Below are 18,305 nucleotides of genomic sequence, written 5' to 3'. Positions count from 1 at the left end.
CAAAAAGTGAGGCCCATTTTTCAATAATCTAGACTGTTGGAGTGTTTTTGGCATAGTGGATGGGCATTTGCTGCATGTTCTCCTCGACCATCTGGAGAAATTAAAGAATTAAAGAATCCTCCATTCTGGAGAAATTTCAAGGCATCCCGTTAGATGGTAGAGGGACCTATCATACGAGCAGTTTAGATCACCGATTGATAGGCCAGGAGCGCCCCTAGTCACGACATGTAAAACGCAGGTTTTGCTAAGCCCACACGCGTGTACAAGAGAACCATCTACACGCCACCCATGTGCCAACGTGGCAATATGTTTGAGATCCAAGCGATCCATCCGGTGGGACCCAATGGTTAGATGCCTACATAAAAACCCGGGCCCCTCTACTCATCAAAGAGGCCAACACGTTAGATATAAAAAGATGGCGTGAAAAAACTGTGTGGCTTAAATAATCAACGGACAGCCGAGATTTTGGTCAAATGAATCTCAACAGTAGATCACATCTTATGGTCAGATTGGATCCCGCACATGTGTTACCTTGCACGTGGGTGGAGTGTAGATGGTATCCCGTGTACAAGCGTGTGGGCTTAGCGAAGCTACGACGGGAGTTCTTGTTCCTCCATCGCGACATATTATCAGAGTTCGTCGCTGCGGACTGGGGCCTACATGATGATTGTTACGATTATCAGAACTGTCCATGTTGTTTCGTATACTTTCTAAAGTTAACTTTCATAAGATTACTCTGGATGGATGATTATGACTATCGCTATATTTAGAAGACATTAATACAACGAAAAGAAATTTCCAATGGCTCGCGTTCAGCTCCAAGAATCAAAAGGTAAAACCAAAACTGAAGTGTGATTTCTGGATGATATCATATTCATGGTAGTAAAGAGAATATGGACCGTTAAAATCGTCAAACATTCGCAGCATGTGGCCTCAGTGGGAGGCGACAGACGCTGGACACTGAGTCGCGATAGAGACAAAATGAACTCAAACCTCTTAGCCACACCTATAAAATGAAGAGAAAATGGAGGAGGAAAATAGGGGAAAAATAATAATAATCTCGCTGGCGGGAAATGGCTTCTTATACCGTTATCCTCCGTCAGTTGGGAAATCGGGTAGGACAGTACCTCAAGCTGGCGCCCTCGACGGGAGTCGGTGTTACGAGATTAGGGTTTTCGACCGACACGAAGGTCGATCACGACAACGGCGATGATTCGAAAATGCAGGATTTCTTGGATTACATGGAGAATCTGAAGAATTACGAGAGAATGGGCGTGCCGAAAGGCGGTGGAACGGACTCAGAAGACGGGTTCGATTTGGGGCGGATGAGGCGTTTGATGGAATGCCTCGGAAACCCTCATTCCAATTTCAAGGTATTATTCAGACGAATCTTGAAACTCTGTAATGGTCTTTGTGCACCTCTTCACAATTCACACTCACCGTGTGTTCTTAGGACATCCATATCATGCAACAAGTGGTGCCCACTGTGTTGATGGCCTGGCACGAATGTCATGCTTGGTGAGCCACTCATGAGGTGGGGCCAGAGTGTATGTTCGGTTTAGACTGTAGGAACTTTGTTTGAAACCATCCATTGTCTCTGTAAATGCATCCTCTCGTCAGACGAGGGTTGCCTACATGGTTTAGATGCCCCCACAGGTGCTTTGTTGTGGTCATGTTTGGAGGTGGGCGTTAGTTCCATAACTCTCTGCTCCTCCATGTGATATGCATGTTTTAGTTCATACATTATAGAAAGGACAGGACTGCAGTTATAGTTGACCACATTTTCGAAATGGTGGTCAGTCATTCACAAGAGTTGTACATGTGCGGCATCCCATTGTATTAAAATCTTAGCTCCACTGTGGATGGAGCATTCCACAAAAGTTATACTGATCAAACCATCCCTAACCATCCAATTAGTGACTATCAAGTGGATGGTTAAAAATAAAATCGTGAACTGTCCCAATTCAGCAGTCTAAATTGCTTAGTTAAGATAGTCAATTTTCTGGCTATGCTCCATACACATTGGGGCCGATGGATTGGAAAGTCTGGATTTTCATGTACGCATACGATTTTTATGGTGGATGAGTCACCACCTGAATCTAGCCCTCCACTGCATGAGATTTCAAGCTTTGACAAAGTGGGAGCAGCACCAGATGACGGAAAATGGTGATATTATCAATCATAAAGCAGAGTATTGATGAATTACTCTGTAGTTGAGGTTTTTGTGCAGTGTTGCTGCTACTGCTTTACTAAGTAGTTTCATACTCACTTTTTGCGCTGTTGGCCCATCCAAACTTTATACTTGAAATGCAAACAAGAAAGATAAGGCAGCTAGAGAGAAAGATTTCACAGTTTATTCAGCTCCGTATGCCAAAATGCTAGAATTATGAAAATAGCAAATATTCATTCTGATCCTATTAATCTTCAGAGAAGTTATGTGATGCTTGAGTCAATAACTTGTATGGCATCCTTGACTCCAGAGTTGGTGCATGTGGCCCTGTAGATTGATTCACAGGTAAAAGAAAAAAAAAAAAAAAAAAAAAACAAGAGTTATGGGTGAAAAAGCTGTTTAGTGCTTGGTTTCTGGCAAAGCGAAGTGATTCAGCTTAGAACTGAGTCAAGGAACTGACTTTTTAGATCACGGCATGATCCAGACAGGTTCAACAAGGCAGCTATTAGTACACAGTTGTACTTATGGCCTTTTTTTTTTTTTTTTTTTCTAGTTCAATTAAGTTATTGCTCATGTTGAATTGTTTAACTGGATTGGCTTCTTTTTTTTCTTTTTTTTTTTTGCCTTCAAAACTTTGGTATTTGGTCATGTTTTACATTTAAGTTCTGGATGGTTTGTTTTTATGAAATATATATCCATGCACCTCACCAGCGTGAGGGTATTTGTAGGCTGTGCACATTGCTGGCACGAAAGGAAAAGGATCAACTGCAGCATTCCTCTCTAACATTCTACGGGAAGAAGGCTATTCTGTTGGTTGTTACACAAGGTATAGTCTGGTAACTATTTATCTTTTCAAGAATCTTTAAGATAAATTCTTCCCCATTGTCTCCCTCGCATTAGATGAGATGGTAGAGACAGTTCAGTGTGTGTGAGTGATCCAGGGTTCAATCCCTGCCAGGTGTTACCTTTCAGAAAATAAATAAATTCTTCACCATCGATGGTTATTTGAAAAGATGTCCCCAGATTGCTGGGACAAGACTGATAATGACGATATGGCTATTTGAAAGTTACACATCTTGTTAGAAGCATGGAAGTTCAAGAATATTGGGGACTTTCTGAACAGCCATTTTCCATTCCCATACTTGCATATCATAATATCCCTGTACATGCCACTGTGGCATGTCTATGCGAGATCTGGGCCATTCACTAGGTTGGCCCCACAAGTATGTAACATGGCCCATTAATCAGGCCTGTCCTGTCTTTGGGTGGTGGACTAGACATATATGTATAATGTGGACTGTTGATCAATTCTTTCCTTAACTGTCCAGTTCTTTACATGTGTCGACCACCTGATGACTGAAAGGTCCTGGGCGATGGCACATGCATGTGGGGCTGATGGTGATAAACAGGGGGATCTTACATATGGTTAAACTAGGATTTTTTGTTATTACTATTTTTCTAGATGTGGGCAGACTAGGACTCAACATCCACCTTTCATGAGCAGCCATTGTATTTCTCTTCCAGGAAACTACCCCCACCTCCCCATCTGGGTTCTTTTTGTTTTCCCCATATAGGTTGTTCCCATCAAGCTGGTGCTGATTAAGTGTAAATAACCAAGTTTTTTTTTTTTTTTTTCTTTTCTTTTTTAATTGGTTCACTTGTTAGTTTTGAATAACTTTAGAGTAATTCTTCCTAGTGCTAACTAGTGTGTAATGAGTGATGCGGGTGGCTTCCTTGGGCATCCAGTAAATTGCTATGATAGAATTGTTGAAATGGTGCCAAATTTTGAATTTGATATGGCAAGTTGGTAAGTTTTTGGAGTTCTGCAGTGTTCCCAAGTGAACATAGTGATTATCTCCTTTATCCTAATCTTTCCATCAGTAACTGCTTTCATTTGAAGGTATTTCTCTCAGTAATTCAACTGACTGATTAGAAAATGCCTAGAAATAGATAGTTCATTTGCATGTAAGGGCTTGATAGATATTGCCTATATCAATTTGATACATCTGTGTGCTTTTTTTCTGTTATCTGGCTTTTCTAGCTCTCTGATTTTTTTGATTAGCCTGGGAATGACTTTCTTCTTTTGTTGTCATGTACTATGTTGATTCATATATTTGACATTGGGTTGCAACCATTGGGTATCCATTTTTTGGTTTAGAATGCATTGAAATATTTCTACAGCTATCCTTTGTCTTAGAAAGAAAGGGAAAAGAAAACACCCTCCAATTTCATATGTTTCCAAATGATGATTTTATGATCAATTACTAATATTCCTCTACTTAATTTGCTAATCATGTTTGATTCAAAATCACTGGTTTTACTTTATGCATGCAGCCCTCATCTTTGGTCTATCAGAGAACGCATTTCGTTGGGGAGAAGTGGAGATGTTGTGTCGGCCGAAGCATTGAATAGTCATTTCCTCCAAGTTAAGGAAATTCTTGACCAATCAATTGAATTGGAGAATGGAACTCTCAGTCATTTTGAGGTACTGATCAGTGAATGACAAAGCTTCATTATTAGTTGATTTCTTTTTTGAGAATGCGAGTGAGCTTCAAAGTTTTATATTGAGGATACAAAATCTTCCCTGCTTTCTCTCTGCCTAGAGTTTTCTATGTTGTGACCAGTGTTTTTAATATCGACAATATCAAGCGATATATCCCACGATATATGTTATATCCCACCTGTGCGATACGAAATGCACAGGGAGTGCCGATATATCCCACCTCTTCGATCCAATGAGCATTTTCAATTTTTGATCGATGTTTTTATTGTAGGTCACATTAAACCATAGTCAAATGGTTACAAATCTATGATTCTTCATGTTTTCCATGAAAATTTATGAATTTGGAACTTCGATTTCGAGATTTTGTGGAGATGGGTCAAGTTGCGGAAATTTAAGAAAAATCAAAATTTGTCAATTTCTTACAAATCAGTTGCAATCTTTGTATCCAAACACAGAATTAAACATTTATGTAATCTGATCTAGTAATTATTCTTTTGCTTTTGAATGTATTTCTTGTGTTTCCATACATGTCTTCTTACTTTTATAAATTATATTAATAGACTTTGAATATACTTGCCTCAGTTAAGTTGGAAAGCACATATATTAGGACCCCATACAAAGGAAACCTTTATTATGTGCACCTTTTTTTTTTTTTTTTTTGTAATGTTTTGATTTCTAAGTGAATATTGATGTCTTTTCAACAATCCCTGAAGTTTCATTGAAAAATTTGACCAATTTCTCATTGCTCCCATGTTTTCCAACAACAGCGATTCATTACGAGATACAACCGATATATCCCATTCGATAACTGATATTTATCCGTATCCCAAGGGTGCAATACATCACACAATAACGGTATTTAAAACATTGGTTGTGACATGTGCCAGTTCATACAGTGGCTACTGGTATATAACTTATGTTGTTGGATATGGATACAAGACTTTGGGAAACCATACATCTATATCTAATGAAATAGTATATCCTTTCTTCTTTTTTTTTAATTATTATTATTATCAGACATGGGGTCTTATTAAGTCAAATTGTAACAAATAAATCCAGAGCTTCAAAACAAGTCGGTGAGCAATATCTTACTTTTTTGGTGGGAGTTAAAAAAATGGAATATAACATTTGTCCCAGCTTGTTGGTGCCTTGCTGCAATATTACTGGAAAGCTGTATCATGCATCTACTGTTAGGAAGACATGGGAACACTGAATCTACCAACTGAATTTATCTTCTGGTTCACTATGCTTGGTGACTGCTGCCATGGACATTTTCTATGTAAAATGTATATCATATTTTGTGTAAGCAAAATTTGTTTCTCACTATCTGTTTATGTTTGTCTATTTTGTATCTTCTCTCTTAACAGTAAATCCTGATGCTACATGAGGTGACACTTTCGTAGTCTGTTGAACTCTAATCTTGAACCCAACATTCCGTGTTGGGTCTATGATCCAGTAAATTCTTTATACCTTCTTTTGGTGTGCATTCCTATGTGGCGCCAGTTGATCCCACCTAAGATCAACGAAGACCATTGAATAAGAGGGGTCCATTGTAGATTGTGCATGACCTAGAATTAACCATCATTGGATAATCACATCCATGCAATTAAGGTCATGCAAAACTTGAACTCCTGCATTGTCCTTTCGTTTGGAAGTTATGGTCCCATTTCTTTAGCATGTTTGGCATTACTTGGACTCTCGGAAAAGAGGTACTGGAGGTTTTGGTAGCATTTTTTTTAAATTTTTTTTAAATTTTTCACACACTCACACACAGGCACACCACATGGGCACTCGAACCCACAACCTCAGTGTTGAAACTCACAGACTCTACCACTGAGGCATGAGTAGGGACCGTTGGTAGCAATTTTGGCATTACTTAAGACTCTTGGAATAGAGGGACTGGAGGTTTTGGAAAGCTGGGGCAGTTCCCTTTTCTATTCAAAGGAAAAATCCTTTGGAAGGTACTTCTGCTTGCAGTTCATTGGGAGATTTGGTTGGAGCTCAATAGAAGAATTTTTTAGCTTGAGGAAGAACAGCCTCTCTCTGTGGGAGAATGTGCTAAAGAAAGCATGTTCATTTGAGGCCTCACCCACAATAAAGTAGCCAAAGTTTCAATCGATGATCTGAACAGTCGGTGGCTTCAAATTCTGTGGAACAAGTTGCTGAGAAATGGAAATCAACATGGTGGTTTGCCTGGGCCAGCTTCTAAAGGGGAATGGAGACTTAAATCCAAGGCCACTTTGAGAGTGATGCAAAACTGGCTGGTATAGGAGGCGCTCTCATCGACGATAGTGGGAGGATAGTCCAGGTATACTTGGGGCCTTTCCAAAGCATTCCAGGTTTACCAAGCGATGGCAACAGCACTTGAGAGTCTTTGAGCATGATCCAGCCACAGTTCAGGGAGAAGTTAATCAGAATTGAGGGGTCTTCAGAAGAGATTGTCAGCTGGGCCCACAGAGAAGTCCCCTCTCCCTCTTTGTATCCTTTGCTCCAAGAAATCGTTGCCCTAGCTTGCTGGTTAAACACTTTGTTTAACTTGGCAGTGGATGGTGGTTTCTCAGTTGCTTTGTCTTTATCCTTGTCACAGGCAAAGCAGCCTTTCAGGATTCTTTTGTCCTCCTTTAGCTAAATATATTTTGATCAGCATTTCCAAAAAATTAAGGTCATGCAATCTGGACAGTAATTGTATAAATGGTCTTGTAGCCCTCAGGCCCAGCCTGATCAGTTCAAAATCCACACTGAAGACAACCTTAGGCCCAGCCCGTTGACAGCCCTACCTCAGGGTGTTTTTGGGGCCATGTGACGTCCTTGGTGGAAACCTCCTATCCAAGGTCCACTGTAATGATAGGTGTACCACCCACTTGGGCCCCCCATAAACTTGCACCGCAATGAGGACTACTGGGTCATAGTTCCTTCATGTCATTGGCATGCGTTTTGCATGTTAGCCTGATCACATATTGACTCTTCGCCTTTTCATGTTACTCACTATTTACTTGACTGCACGCTTTCTATTTTACTTTGTGATTGGATAACAGATGTGATCTGGACATTTTCCTTTTACAATCTATCGTTAGGCCATAAAATTCTCCTCCTCCTCTCGGTTACGTAGTATCTTTCTGCTCCCCCTGATATTTCATTCACAGCATGCTTGCTTAGTTGGTTCTTGGTGAGCATTTACTGATAGTGAAATTTTCAGGTTCTCACTGCTCTGGCATTTTCTCTATTCGCTCAAGAGAATGTGGATATTGCAGTTATTGAGGTGAGTACTTAGTCGCTGCCTAACTGCCATATTCTTTTGAAACGAGATTTTTTCTTGGTTGGGCACTTTGTTAGATGGCCTCTCCCTGCACAATGTCACTTCTTCGTGTGCATCAAATATAAATCTATTTCTTATATATTTGGGACTTGAACTATAGAATCAACATTGCTAGTGCTGATAATTGAACTGATATAGAACCTACTTTCTGTGTGACAGGCTGGCTTGGGGGGAGCACGAGATGCAACAAATGTCTTACGTAGCACCGAACTTGCTGCAGCAGTTATTACAACCATAGGTGAGGAACATTTGGCTGCACTGGGAGGTTCTTTAGAAAGCATTGCAATGGCAAAGTCGGGAATCATCAAACATGGGCGCCCAGTTGTGTACTTCTCGCTGCTCATTTATTTTTTTATTTTTTTTGAGAGTTAACAGGAACTTTTATTAAAGGAAACAAAAAGAAACAACAACAAAAGGGGCGATGAGGAGGCAACCCTGCTAAGCAAGGAAATCCAAATTACAACCCAAAGAAGAAGAATCAGCCCCAGCCCAATCTAAAATCAACCCTCTTGCCCGAAGTGAAACACCTACCATGGGCTTACAAACATGATTGAAACAATGATTGTTTCTTTCTTCCCAAATAGCCCACCAAACACCGAGCAAAGCCATTCTCCAAATGATATTCTTCGACTTACCAAGACTCACACTGTGCCAAGCATAAAGCAGGTAGTGCAGGAAGAGATGGTCCACTGATTCCTCGCAGTTGCATACACAAGATGTAAATGTTTGGGATGAATGATGATCATACCTTATTTCCGGAGATTGTCAATGGTGAGAACTTTCTCTCCACCCACCAACCACCCGAACGCCGCAATCTTAGGGGGACTTTGTTTGACCACACAAAGCTAGTGCTCTCTACATAGTGATGTTGAAGACGACCTCTCACAAGAAAGTAGGACTTAACCAAAAACAACCCCGATTTATGTGCCATCCATCCATCTCTGAATCAATTGGATTAACAAGGTGGATACGCTCTAAAAGAGCCACTTAGTCCTCTATTTCCTTGTCCCGAAGAAACCGCCTACAAGGAGGCTCCCACACTGCTGCCCCTCCTAGGCGAGAGTAGCTGTTTGTGATTGTAACGGATGGATTAGGAGCCAGACGGAAAATTCTGGGGAAAGCGACCTTTAAAGGGGTGGAGCCCACCCACACGCCCTCCCAAAATCTGATATTCTTGCCATTATCCAACAAGAAACCAACCCCTTCCTCAAAAGCAGTCTTCACAGATGAGACACCTTACCACAAGGGTGATGCTCTATAACCCGAGGAATCCTTTGTTCACCATCCACCTGCTGTGGTACCATACTTGCACTGAAGGACCTCTTTCCAAAGCCCCCTCCTCTTCCCCAAACCACCAATGCCATTTGCCGAGCAACGCAATGTTCATTGACTTGAGATCCTTGATGCCAACTCCCCCTTCCTCATAGGTTTTACACACCTCTTCCCATTTGACTAAATGAAACTTCCGTTTCTCCACCGCTCCTTGCCACAAGAAGTCCCTTCTTATCTTTTCTAGTCTTGCGAGCACTGAAGTTGGACACTTAAACAGCGATATGAAGTAAAGCAGAAGGTTCGATAAACTGCTTTGATCAGAGTAATGCAACCTCGAACCTTTCCACCACCTTGTCCCAAAGGTGCTTAGTCGGTTTTCCAATGCAAAGAGGAATCCCAACAAAAGTTGTTGGAAGATTCCCGGGTGCACACCCGAACACCTCAGCAAGACTTTCCACCTCATTGCTCTCCATCCTTACCACAAACTGTTTGCTCTTGGCCAACTTAATTTTTAAACTTGAGACAACCTCAAAGCATTTGACAATCGAGCTCAGTCTCTCCACCTTTACTGGATCCGCATCACATAATAGAAGGATATCGTCCGCAAACTGTAAGTGCGAAAGTGGCCAGGACATACCTTCCACCTTGAATCCTGACATGAAGCCTTCCTCTTGACCTTTAGCAATCATTCTCCCAGGGCTTCAACTACCAAAAGAAAGAGGAATGGGGACAAACAGTCCCCTTGCCGAAGAACCGTAGTGCTTTTAAAAATGCCTTTCGGGCGTTTGTTGAGAAGGACAGAGAACCTGGCAGATCTAATGCGTTCCTTGATCCAGATCCTCCATTTCATCCCACAACTGACTCTCATCATAATATAGTCAAGAAAGGACCAATCCACATGGTCAAATGCTTTCTCAATATCCAGTTTGCATATGACACCTTTCGATCCACTTCTATGCTTAGAATTGAGGCACTCATGAGCAATAAGCATGCTATCCAGGATTTGCCACCCCGGGACAAAGGCATTCTGATTATCTGAGATGACTCTGCCAAATTAATTATCTGAGGTTTCAGGCTGCTCATTTATTTTGCATATTTACTTGAACTTGACATACTTTCAGTGTACAAATTGTGAATAAGAGTTGTAAATAACTAAAAAAAATCATCAAAAAAAAGAAAATAAAAAAAGAAAAGAAAAGAAAGAAAGAAAGAAAATAACTCTTAATTGCATGATGATGGAGCTTGCTGTAGAAATCATAGCATAATGAACAGGAGAGAAAGGGGGGGGGGGGGGGGGGGAAAAAAAAAAAGGAAGAGGAAGGAGTGAAAGAGAAGGGAAAGTGTGGCTTGAGTATAACACATCCCCACTCCCCTTCCTTTTATTAGTAAAATTTTTGTAATGACAACTGCTCCCACTAGCACCATACACTCATGTATACTGTGGGTCTTACTATAAAGAATACAAAAGTGAGGCTTGCATACACACACAGATCTGATGGACCATATAGCTGTGTGACCCACAATACATCAACATCGACGCTTGTAATTCCCAGTCATACCGTCACTATTTAATCCATAAAACTGTGATACCAGAGACCTTACAAATGCCCATCCTTTTGTATGCGGGCCACATACTAAATCAGATGCTATAGCTATCATACCTCGAGTGGTTCAAAATAAACCTAAGTATTGGCTGTAAGGGCATGAATTTTTTACTGCTTTAGTGTCTAATTGACAATACACAGAAAACTGTCATATAGCCGGGGAAAAGAAACTTACAAATACCAGCTGATGTGATATTTGTTGGCTGATATTTCATGGATGCTACCTTGCCTTGCTGGATGTTTCCCAATCTGGGGTGAGTTCCTTGAAATGACATACATGTGACATAGCAAATGCTTAAACACTTAAAATTTTGAACGTCTGGAAAACTCCAGCATCTTCAGTGGAAAGTTATCTAAATGCAAGTGTGCAACCTGTTACCCATGTATCTTCATCGGAATTTATGTGCTTTTTTACATCATCAACTAATTATGTTCTTTTTTTAACATATGCTCTGTGCACAATTAGTATGTGGATGCATGTTCCAAAAGTTTTTTGCAGTGTCTGCAATATATATATAATCCCTATTGTGGGAAATGTTGGGCTCCATCATTTCAACTTTGTTCCATGGATTTCATCTTCTTCTTATATTCGTACAATGAAGTCTACAAATTTGGGTTTTATTCTCTTCTCTGTGCTGTGATATTTGTTGTGACACTGTTTGTCGTTTGAACTGTTCAGTTGGTGATGGGAGGGCCTTTCAAACCACACATTGAGCGCATTCTCCGCCACAAAGCATCCTTAATGAGTTCGCCTGTTATATCTGCATGTGATCCTGGAATTCAAAGCATTATAAAAGATTTCAAAAGAAATGTAGACGAATCTTTTCAGTCCTGTGATATACACATTCAAGTGGAGAAGGACATGCAGTTGGTACACACCTGAGGCTTTTTTTCCTGTCTGATAGCTTAAGAGATATAACTTTCCAAGGAATTCTAAGGACTCGTATGGGTGTTCTGAATCACTAGCAGATCCCTTTCTCCTCATCTTTTGGTTTCTAAGCTGATAAAGCTGAGGTTTGGCACCATACTGAATCCAGAGTGGAACGGAGTCCCTCGGTTTCCAGAACATATCCTAAGCAAGATACGTAGAAAGTTTCAATTCTTTCCTTGTATGAAGTTGCCAAAGAAATAACTTAGGGAAAGGTCAAACACCCAGATGGTCCCTAAAGCAGTTGTGCTTTTTTGAGAAGTTGGATGAGTTTTACCCGGGCTCTAGAACCAGCCCTGTAAGAGGCTCGCAATTTGCTTCAGTGTAGTTGTCCTTTTTATGCATCTAAGTGTATGTTAAAACTTTTTACGCAGTTCATTGAACTATTCAATGTGAAATTGCACATGCTTGGAGATCACCAGCTTCAAAATGCTATAACTGCCACTTGCTCAGCACTCTGTCTCCGTGATCAAGGTCAGATAACTTTTTAATATATATCTTGATCTTTCAAAAAAAAAAATCGAGCAACTTCCTCATTTTCCTTTCCTGATATGTTTTGGAAATGCAAGGGTGGAGAGTATCAGAAAAATCCATCCGTGCTGGCTTAGAGCATACATATTTGCCCGGAAGAAGCCAATTTCTGACCAGAAAGGAAGCTGAGACTGTGGGGCTTTCTGGAGTATCAGTACTAATAGATGGAGGTATGCCCTTCTCAGATTATTTGGATTCATTATATGAATTTATGGACTGACATCATCAAATAATTTCCAGCGCACACAGAAGCATCTGCTAAATGCTTAGCAGATATTATTAAGATGGCATACCCAGATGCACCGCTGGTTCTGGTGGTAGCAATGGCTTGTGACAAGGATCATTTAGCATTTGCAAGACAACTTCTTTCAGGTATATTTTGGTATCTGTTCTTCATTGTTAGGAGCTTACTATTTAAACACAGCATACGTGACTCTGTCAACCTAAAAATTCCATAGGATAACCAAGGAAAAACTAGAATTGTTTCTGACTAGGTAGGTGTATGGTGGTGGGCTGTTGTAGTATGGTACCTTTGAATGATCACATACGATGGGTACTGTTGACGTTTTTTCCTTGTGCCATTTTATTGTTCCTGTGGGCTTGTGATGCCTACCAGTCTTTCTTGCTTTTAAGGATGCATTTGGAACTTTTCGCTTTTTCCAGCTGATCGGATAAAATCGTGTTGCTGTTCTGATCTCACGTAGAAAAGTAGGAACCTATAGCAGTTAACATTTCCCAAGTCACTGCAACCTTGAAGTGGATTAGTTCCCCAGGGAAAAACAGGATCAAACCCAATTTGTAGGGCTTCCAAATAGGCACTTAGATTGTACATTACCATATCCTTAGCTCCTCAAATAGCCGGGACAAGGCTGTGATGATGACGAAGACAACGATGATAGCACCGGATCAGGATTTTGTCTAATATAAAACCCATGCACATTGATCACTCGTCTCACTGGTTTGTTTTCCTTTGCCTTTCCCTACATCCTATGAAAACCACTGTTAAACTTCATCTTCCGAGGTCATTATTTCTAAATGCATTTGGAAGACATTTCTATTTAACTTCAAGAACTGTAAAAACTTGAAGAGATGCTAAGGAATTGGTGAGAAATGGTGACACTGGTATCTGCCTTTGCATTTCAGCTTCTTTATTTTGTGCCTTTTCTTTTTCTTTTGGCTAGTTCTCTCTTCTTGACTGTAGAGAAGGAACTGAAATTCTGGCCATCTGAACTTCAGGTAGACGGCCAGAGGTTATCATGCTGACAGAAGTGAGCATTGCAGGAAGCAAAACTCGCACGACTTCAGCTTCCTCATTGAAGGAAGCTTGGGTCCAAGCTGCTGAAGAATTGGGTGTAGATTTTTCAGATATCGGTGTGGGAGGACATGAGAAGCTTCTCGACGATCAACGGAGTTGCTCCACAGGGCCGTTGAAATGTAACCCAGTATTGATGATCAGATGCGAAATGGCATCAGTAACAGATTCCATGAAGGTTGCAAATCAGTTGCTCAAATCAAGAGCTAAGGATCAGTCGGGTCTTATTGTTGTCACTGGTTCTCTACATATAGTTTCATCGGTACTAGCTTCTCTTAACAGTTAGATTACATGTTAGTATGGCGGATTAGGTGAACGCTTATTTAGTGGTAATTTGCATGGAAATCTTCCTATATTCCAGTCATCATCCTTGTTATGGCGATCATCATGTTAGCCTTCTAGCTATTTGGTTTCCTTGTGCACCCAGTCCTTAAAAATGGAGACCTTTGGTGATCCAGACCATCAATCATCCCATACGGTTCGGACTTCAGAGTTGTTACACGAGAGAAGTCCCAGGAACTGTAGTGAACAGTATTGCAATCTTTGGCCTTTTTCTAGGCATTTTATGTATCTATTTTTTAACTGTATATTTGTAAACCAGTGATCGAAGGGTTAGGATCTTCCCATCTGAAAAAAAAGAAACTAAAAAAGCTGTCTCCATCCTTTGGTGAGTCCCATTAGATGAGATTTTGGAGGGGTGTTTTAAAATCTGGACAGGAAGCAAGAGGCAAATCTATGATGTCTTGACTAAAACAGGCATCCTAGCTGCTCCCAAGACGAGCTTTTTGTTGCCCGCCAAAGCCAGTCTGGTCCATCTGGTCTTGGGTCATGCCCGGTATAGGTTGGGCTTGCCTGTAATAGGGGCCTGCAGTGGGGCCTAGGCCTGAGTTTTGAAGTCTGATTCATTAATAGGCTGGTTTTGCAAGATTTTCTATTTAAGGCCTGATATGAGTCTAAGAAGAGACCTCTTTTTTAGGTCAATGGGCAGGGTTGGGCCTGTCAATAGGGCCGGATTCAGGCCCAATTACTAAAGGACCCACTGCCACCCCCACTAACTATATTCGTATTTCTTTACGGTGAAAACATTTGTGTACATCCGTGAAGAAAGAATTTTTGTGGCTGATCTTTCACCATCAAACGTTTAATCGTGAGTTTTAAATTTTAACTTTGGAACAGTCGGAGATGGTGCGTATACCAGCTATCCGTCCTTGCTAGGCGGATTGAACTCATGATCTTGTTCATACTCTTTACATAGATGTTGTGTGGACCATAGTAGTAAAACCAGCTGCTGGACTGGTTTGGATGAACGGCGGAAACCCCTCTCCCTCTCGGTCTTGAAACATTGTTCTGGACCACAGACACCGCATCAGGACAGAACGGACATACTAAGCAGGGGCTCAAAATATGGATGGGAAGCATTTCATGCCACGAAGATATTGTGAGAAATTATCTGCCAATATGATACGAATATCCATATCGGTATATAAATCATCTCAAAAGTAATGTTAGTGTCAGTTTACTGGAGATGCGGTATGATACATATGCAAGGCTTTAAATGCATGTATTGTGTTGTGCAGGATGCTTGATTCTGCCGGTCTGCAGTGCAAAGTCGTTTTGTCTCAGTCTTAAGTTAGTCTATTTTCGGTTCAACTGAAAATTGGTTGAAAGATAAGTTGCACGTTGTGATGTTCCGTACTTTTTCAGTTCCACTGAAAAGTGCTTCGGGTTAATTCGATCTGACCGAAGGTCATATTCGGTTCGACCGATCTATTACGTAGAGTCGTGCAAATCAAACTAGTTAAGCCTCATATGTGATTAAGACTTGAAATATTGTAAATATTTTCTCTCTAAGGACAGCGGTTTACGAAGTGAGAGGGTTTCCAATGATTGTAATAGCCTAAAAACTAAAGGCTGAAGGCACGAGAGAACATGAGCATCAAAGAAAAAAAAAAAAAAAAACTAGGTAAATGAGATTTCTTGGTGACTCTAACCTTTGGCCCAAAACAACCCCATAACGTCTAGATAATCTTATCCTTAATAGACATACTTTGTTGATTATCATTTTACCTCAAGTTTAATTGGAACATGATAAGTAATGATAAAAGAGGCGCGAAGATACTATGAAATCGTATACCCAAAACAGTAGTTTCTATGTGGTTTTTGATCCCATCGAGCGATACTTTGTGACCTTCATAAACGATTAATTGATAAAGGTTTGGGTATATTTCTTGAAACATGAGTATGAGGTGTTTGTTAGGTTCAAGCAATGAAAGACAGAGGTAGAAAATTAGACTGAGAGATAGATTAAGTGTCTCATGTCAGATAACGGTACAGAATATAAAGAAGCTGAATTTATAAAATTCTATAAGAAACAAGACATCACAAGGTACTTCTCAATTCCAGTGACCTCATAGTAAAATGAGGTAGTAGAGAGTATGAATAGAACTTTATTAGAGAGGGCCAGAAGCATGTGGTTGCACGCAAGGCTACCTAAAAACTTATAGATAGAAGCGATTAACATGGCAAGCCATATAATGAATCGGTCACCATCAACAGCGCTGGACTCCAAGGTTATAAAGAAAGTATAGACAGGCAAAGACACCGATTACTCAGGATTGAGAATCTTTAGGTGTCCAACATACGTCAATATACAGAATGGACAAATGTCGAACTTAGATACAAAGTCTATGAAGTGAATCTTTGTTAAGTATGAAAAAATGTGTTAAGGGTTACAAGCTTTGGAATCCAGTTTTACAAAAGGTATTCATTAATAGGGACTTTATCTTTGATAAGGCATCAATGTTGAAAGCCAATAAGAAAGTTGTAAACAAGTTAAAAAAATATAGTGAGACCAAGAAATTGTCGGTGCAAGTGGAGCAAATTGAGTTGGTTACTTAACGAGAAATTCAGCAAGTGTAAGAAATTGAGCAAAATAATTATCAGGATACATATGAATGTATAGACAAAAACATGGAATAAAGAACTATTAGTGCTTTAGTTCGATATGGGGTTCAAGGACACCACTCTTTTACATTGTTCATAGGGAGTGAAGATCTATCTATCTTTCAAGAGGTGAAATCTAGAAAGAATGGTGACAAGTGAATGTAGGCCATGACGAAGAAGATGAAATCTCTACACAAAAATCAAATATGGGAGTTGGTGGAACTTTCAAAAGGTTGGCGGGCTATAAGGTATAAATAAGTCTATTAAAAAAAGGATTGGATTATTATTTAACCCTAATCCGCTATTAGGGTTGGATTATTACGAGGCTAGAGTTTTCTAGGATTGTGTGTCGCAAAGAAAAATCAGGTACATTTATAATCAAATAAGGTGAGTTGTTGTAAACTCTAAAGCTTGGATTATAGTGAATTCTTGTCGCTTTGTGGTGTGATTTTTTTTTTTTTGTAAGAAATTTTCACTTAAATATCAGTGTTCAGTGTGATTATTTTATTAGTTATTTTATTTTATTGTGATTATTTTATCTTTATGATACGTGCTTCTACAAAATGCATAGATTAAGGTTAATTTGAATTTATTATGAATCAGGTTTACATCATTATGGTGTAATAGAAGGAACCTGTGCTCCAACACCTTGAATACCATATCATTCACCACCATTTTGGGGTCATATGCGCAGATACAGCCGTATCGTCCATGGTCAAGACCAGCACCTGTAAGTCCATATTTTGAACATTGAACCCTAATTCATCAGACCCACCAACAGGTGATGATCATGGTTTTTATATTTGGTACCAGAATTACTCTTTTCCAAAGATAGTAGGGAGACGGGACGGTGGGGCTGATGCATGCAATCAGCTTTTCAATGGAATGAAAGACGCCCATTCATTGACACGGAAGCGATGACTAAAATCTAACAATGACCCAGTCTGCCTCAATGCCCACACCATAGGTGTGACGAATTGATTAATACATACACCCACCACCCGATTGACCGCTTCTTCTATTAATAAGTCTTGAGTCGCCCAAGCACTACAAAAACTAATGCTAGATTTGTTTCGATTCAGTGTTTTTCCATGAGTACTGTTGATGCTGTTGATGTGACGGGTCCACACTCAAATGGACCATATTGGAAAAACCTCCATGTTGGTAGATCATCACCATATCTAATCTTTGGCCCTTTCAACGACCATCTACTTGAAGCAATATCTTACGGTTATCTAGTTAGGTTGTTAACAATGGGTATCGAGCCAGCAGCATGTCATGTGTTCGAAGTCACAGAAGAGGCGACTTGGTAGGGTTCAAAAACCTAGCTTTACGTGAAATGGGTTGGGTACTTTTCTTTACACCAAGCGACAAGGATCGGAATTGCCCATTATTGGCATCTTTTGGGGGCCAGATCTGTCAATTTAATGATCTAGATGAATGAACCATGCGCCCTGTTTGAATGGATTGAATGCCTCATGCCTAAAATCAGTTGAAGAAACGAATGGATGGATGGAATAGGTATGGAAGAAATTAAGTAAAAACATCACAGTGGGGCCACAGAGATTGGGGTTACAGGAACCCTTTATATGCAACTTGCATCCTTGGCTACCCATTTCATAAGGACCACATATACGTCCCCATGGGACCCACACGGTTCGATTTTATTTTTTTTTTTAAAAATATTCTATATACTTGGTGTACGTCTCTACTACATATTACATCA

General features: G+C 40.2%; 1 protein-coding gene across 2 annotated transcripts; it reads left to right on the top strand.

The window, feature by feature from the left end:
* The first annotated feature begins 604 nt into the window (after nucleotides 1-604).
* On the top strand, nucleotides 605-14,000 carry LOC131245062 (dihydrofolate synthetase). 2 transcript variants are annotated; one of them, XM_058244245.1, is made up of 10 exons: nucleotides 611-1,373; nucleotides 2,899-2,996; nucleotides 4,505-4,655; nucleotides 7,870-7,932; nucleotides 8,149-8,310; nucleotides 11,545-11,736; nucleotides 12,168-12,267; nucleotides 12,363-12,494; nucleotides 12,565-12,696; nucleotides 13,561-14,000. In XM_058244245.1, the coding sequence occupies exons 1-10, from the start codon at nucleotides 1,074-1,076 to the stop codon at nucleotides 13,920-13,922; spliced, it is 1,692 nt and encodes a 563-aa protein (XP_058100228.1). In that variant the 5' UTR covers nucleotides 611-1,073; the 3' UTR covers nucleotides 13,923-14,000. The 2 variants fall into 2 exon arrangements, with proteins under 2 accessions (XP_058100229.1, XP_058100228.1); XM_058244246.1 differs by lacking the exon at nucleotides 7,870-7,932 and having other exon boundaries at nucleotides 605-1,373.
* The last annotated feature ends 4,305 nt before the right edge of the window (nucleotides 14,001-18,305 follow it).

Source organism: Magnolia sinica, chromosome 5 (assembly GCF_029962835.1).
Source record: "Magnolia sinica isolate HGM2019 chromosome 5, MsV1, whole genome shotgun sequence".
Taxonomy (NCBI): domain Eukaryota; kingdom Viridiplantae; phylum Streptophyta; class Magnoliopsida; order Magnoliales; family Magnoliaceae; genus Magnolia; species Magnolia sinica.
The sequence above is the reverse complement of the archived record's forward strand: the minus strand, read 5'-3'. Positions and strand labels throughout refer to the sequence as shown.

Bases quoted from the DNA above. Each gene is read 5' to 3' on its own strand.
- LOC131245062 (XM_058244245.1), top strand. From the start codon at position 1,074: ATGGCTTCTTATACCGTTATCCTCCGTCAGTTGGGAAATCGGGTAGGA. The intron at 8,311-11,544 runs GTTGTGTACTTC...TGAACTGTTCAG, and splicing joins TCATCAAACATGGGCGCCCA to TTGGTGATGGGAGGGCCTTT. The intron at 12,697-13,560 runs GTATATTTTGGT...TCTGAACTTCAG, and splicing joins TGCAAGACAACTTCTTTCAG to GTAGACGGCCAGAGGTTATC.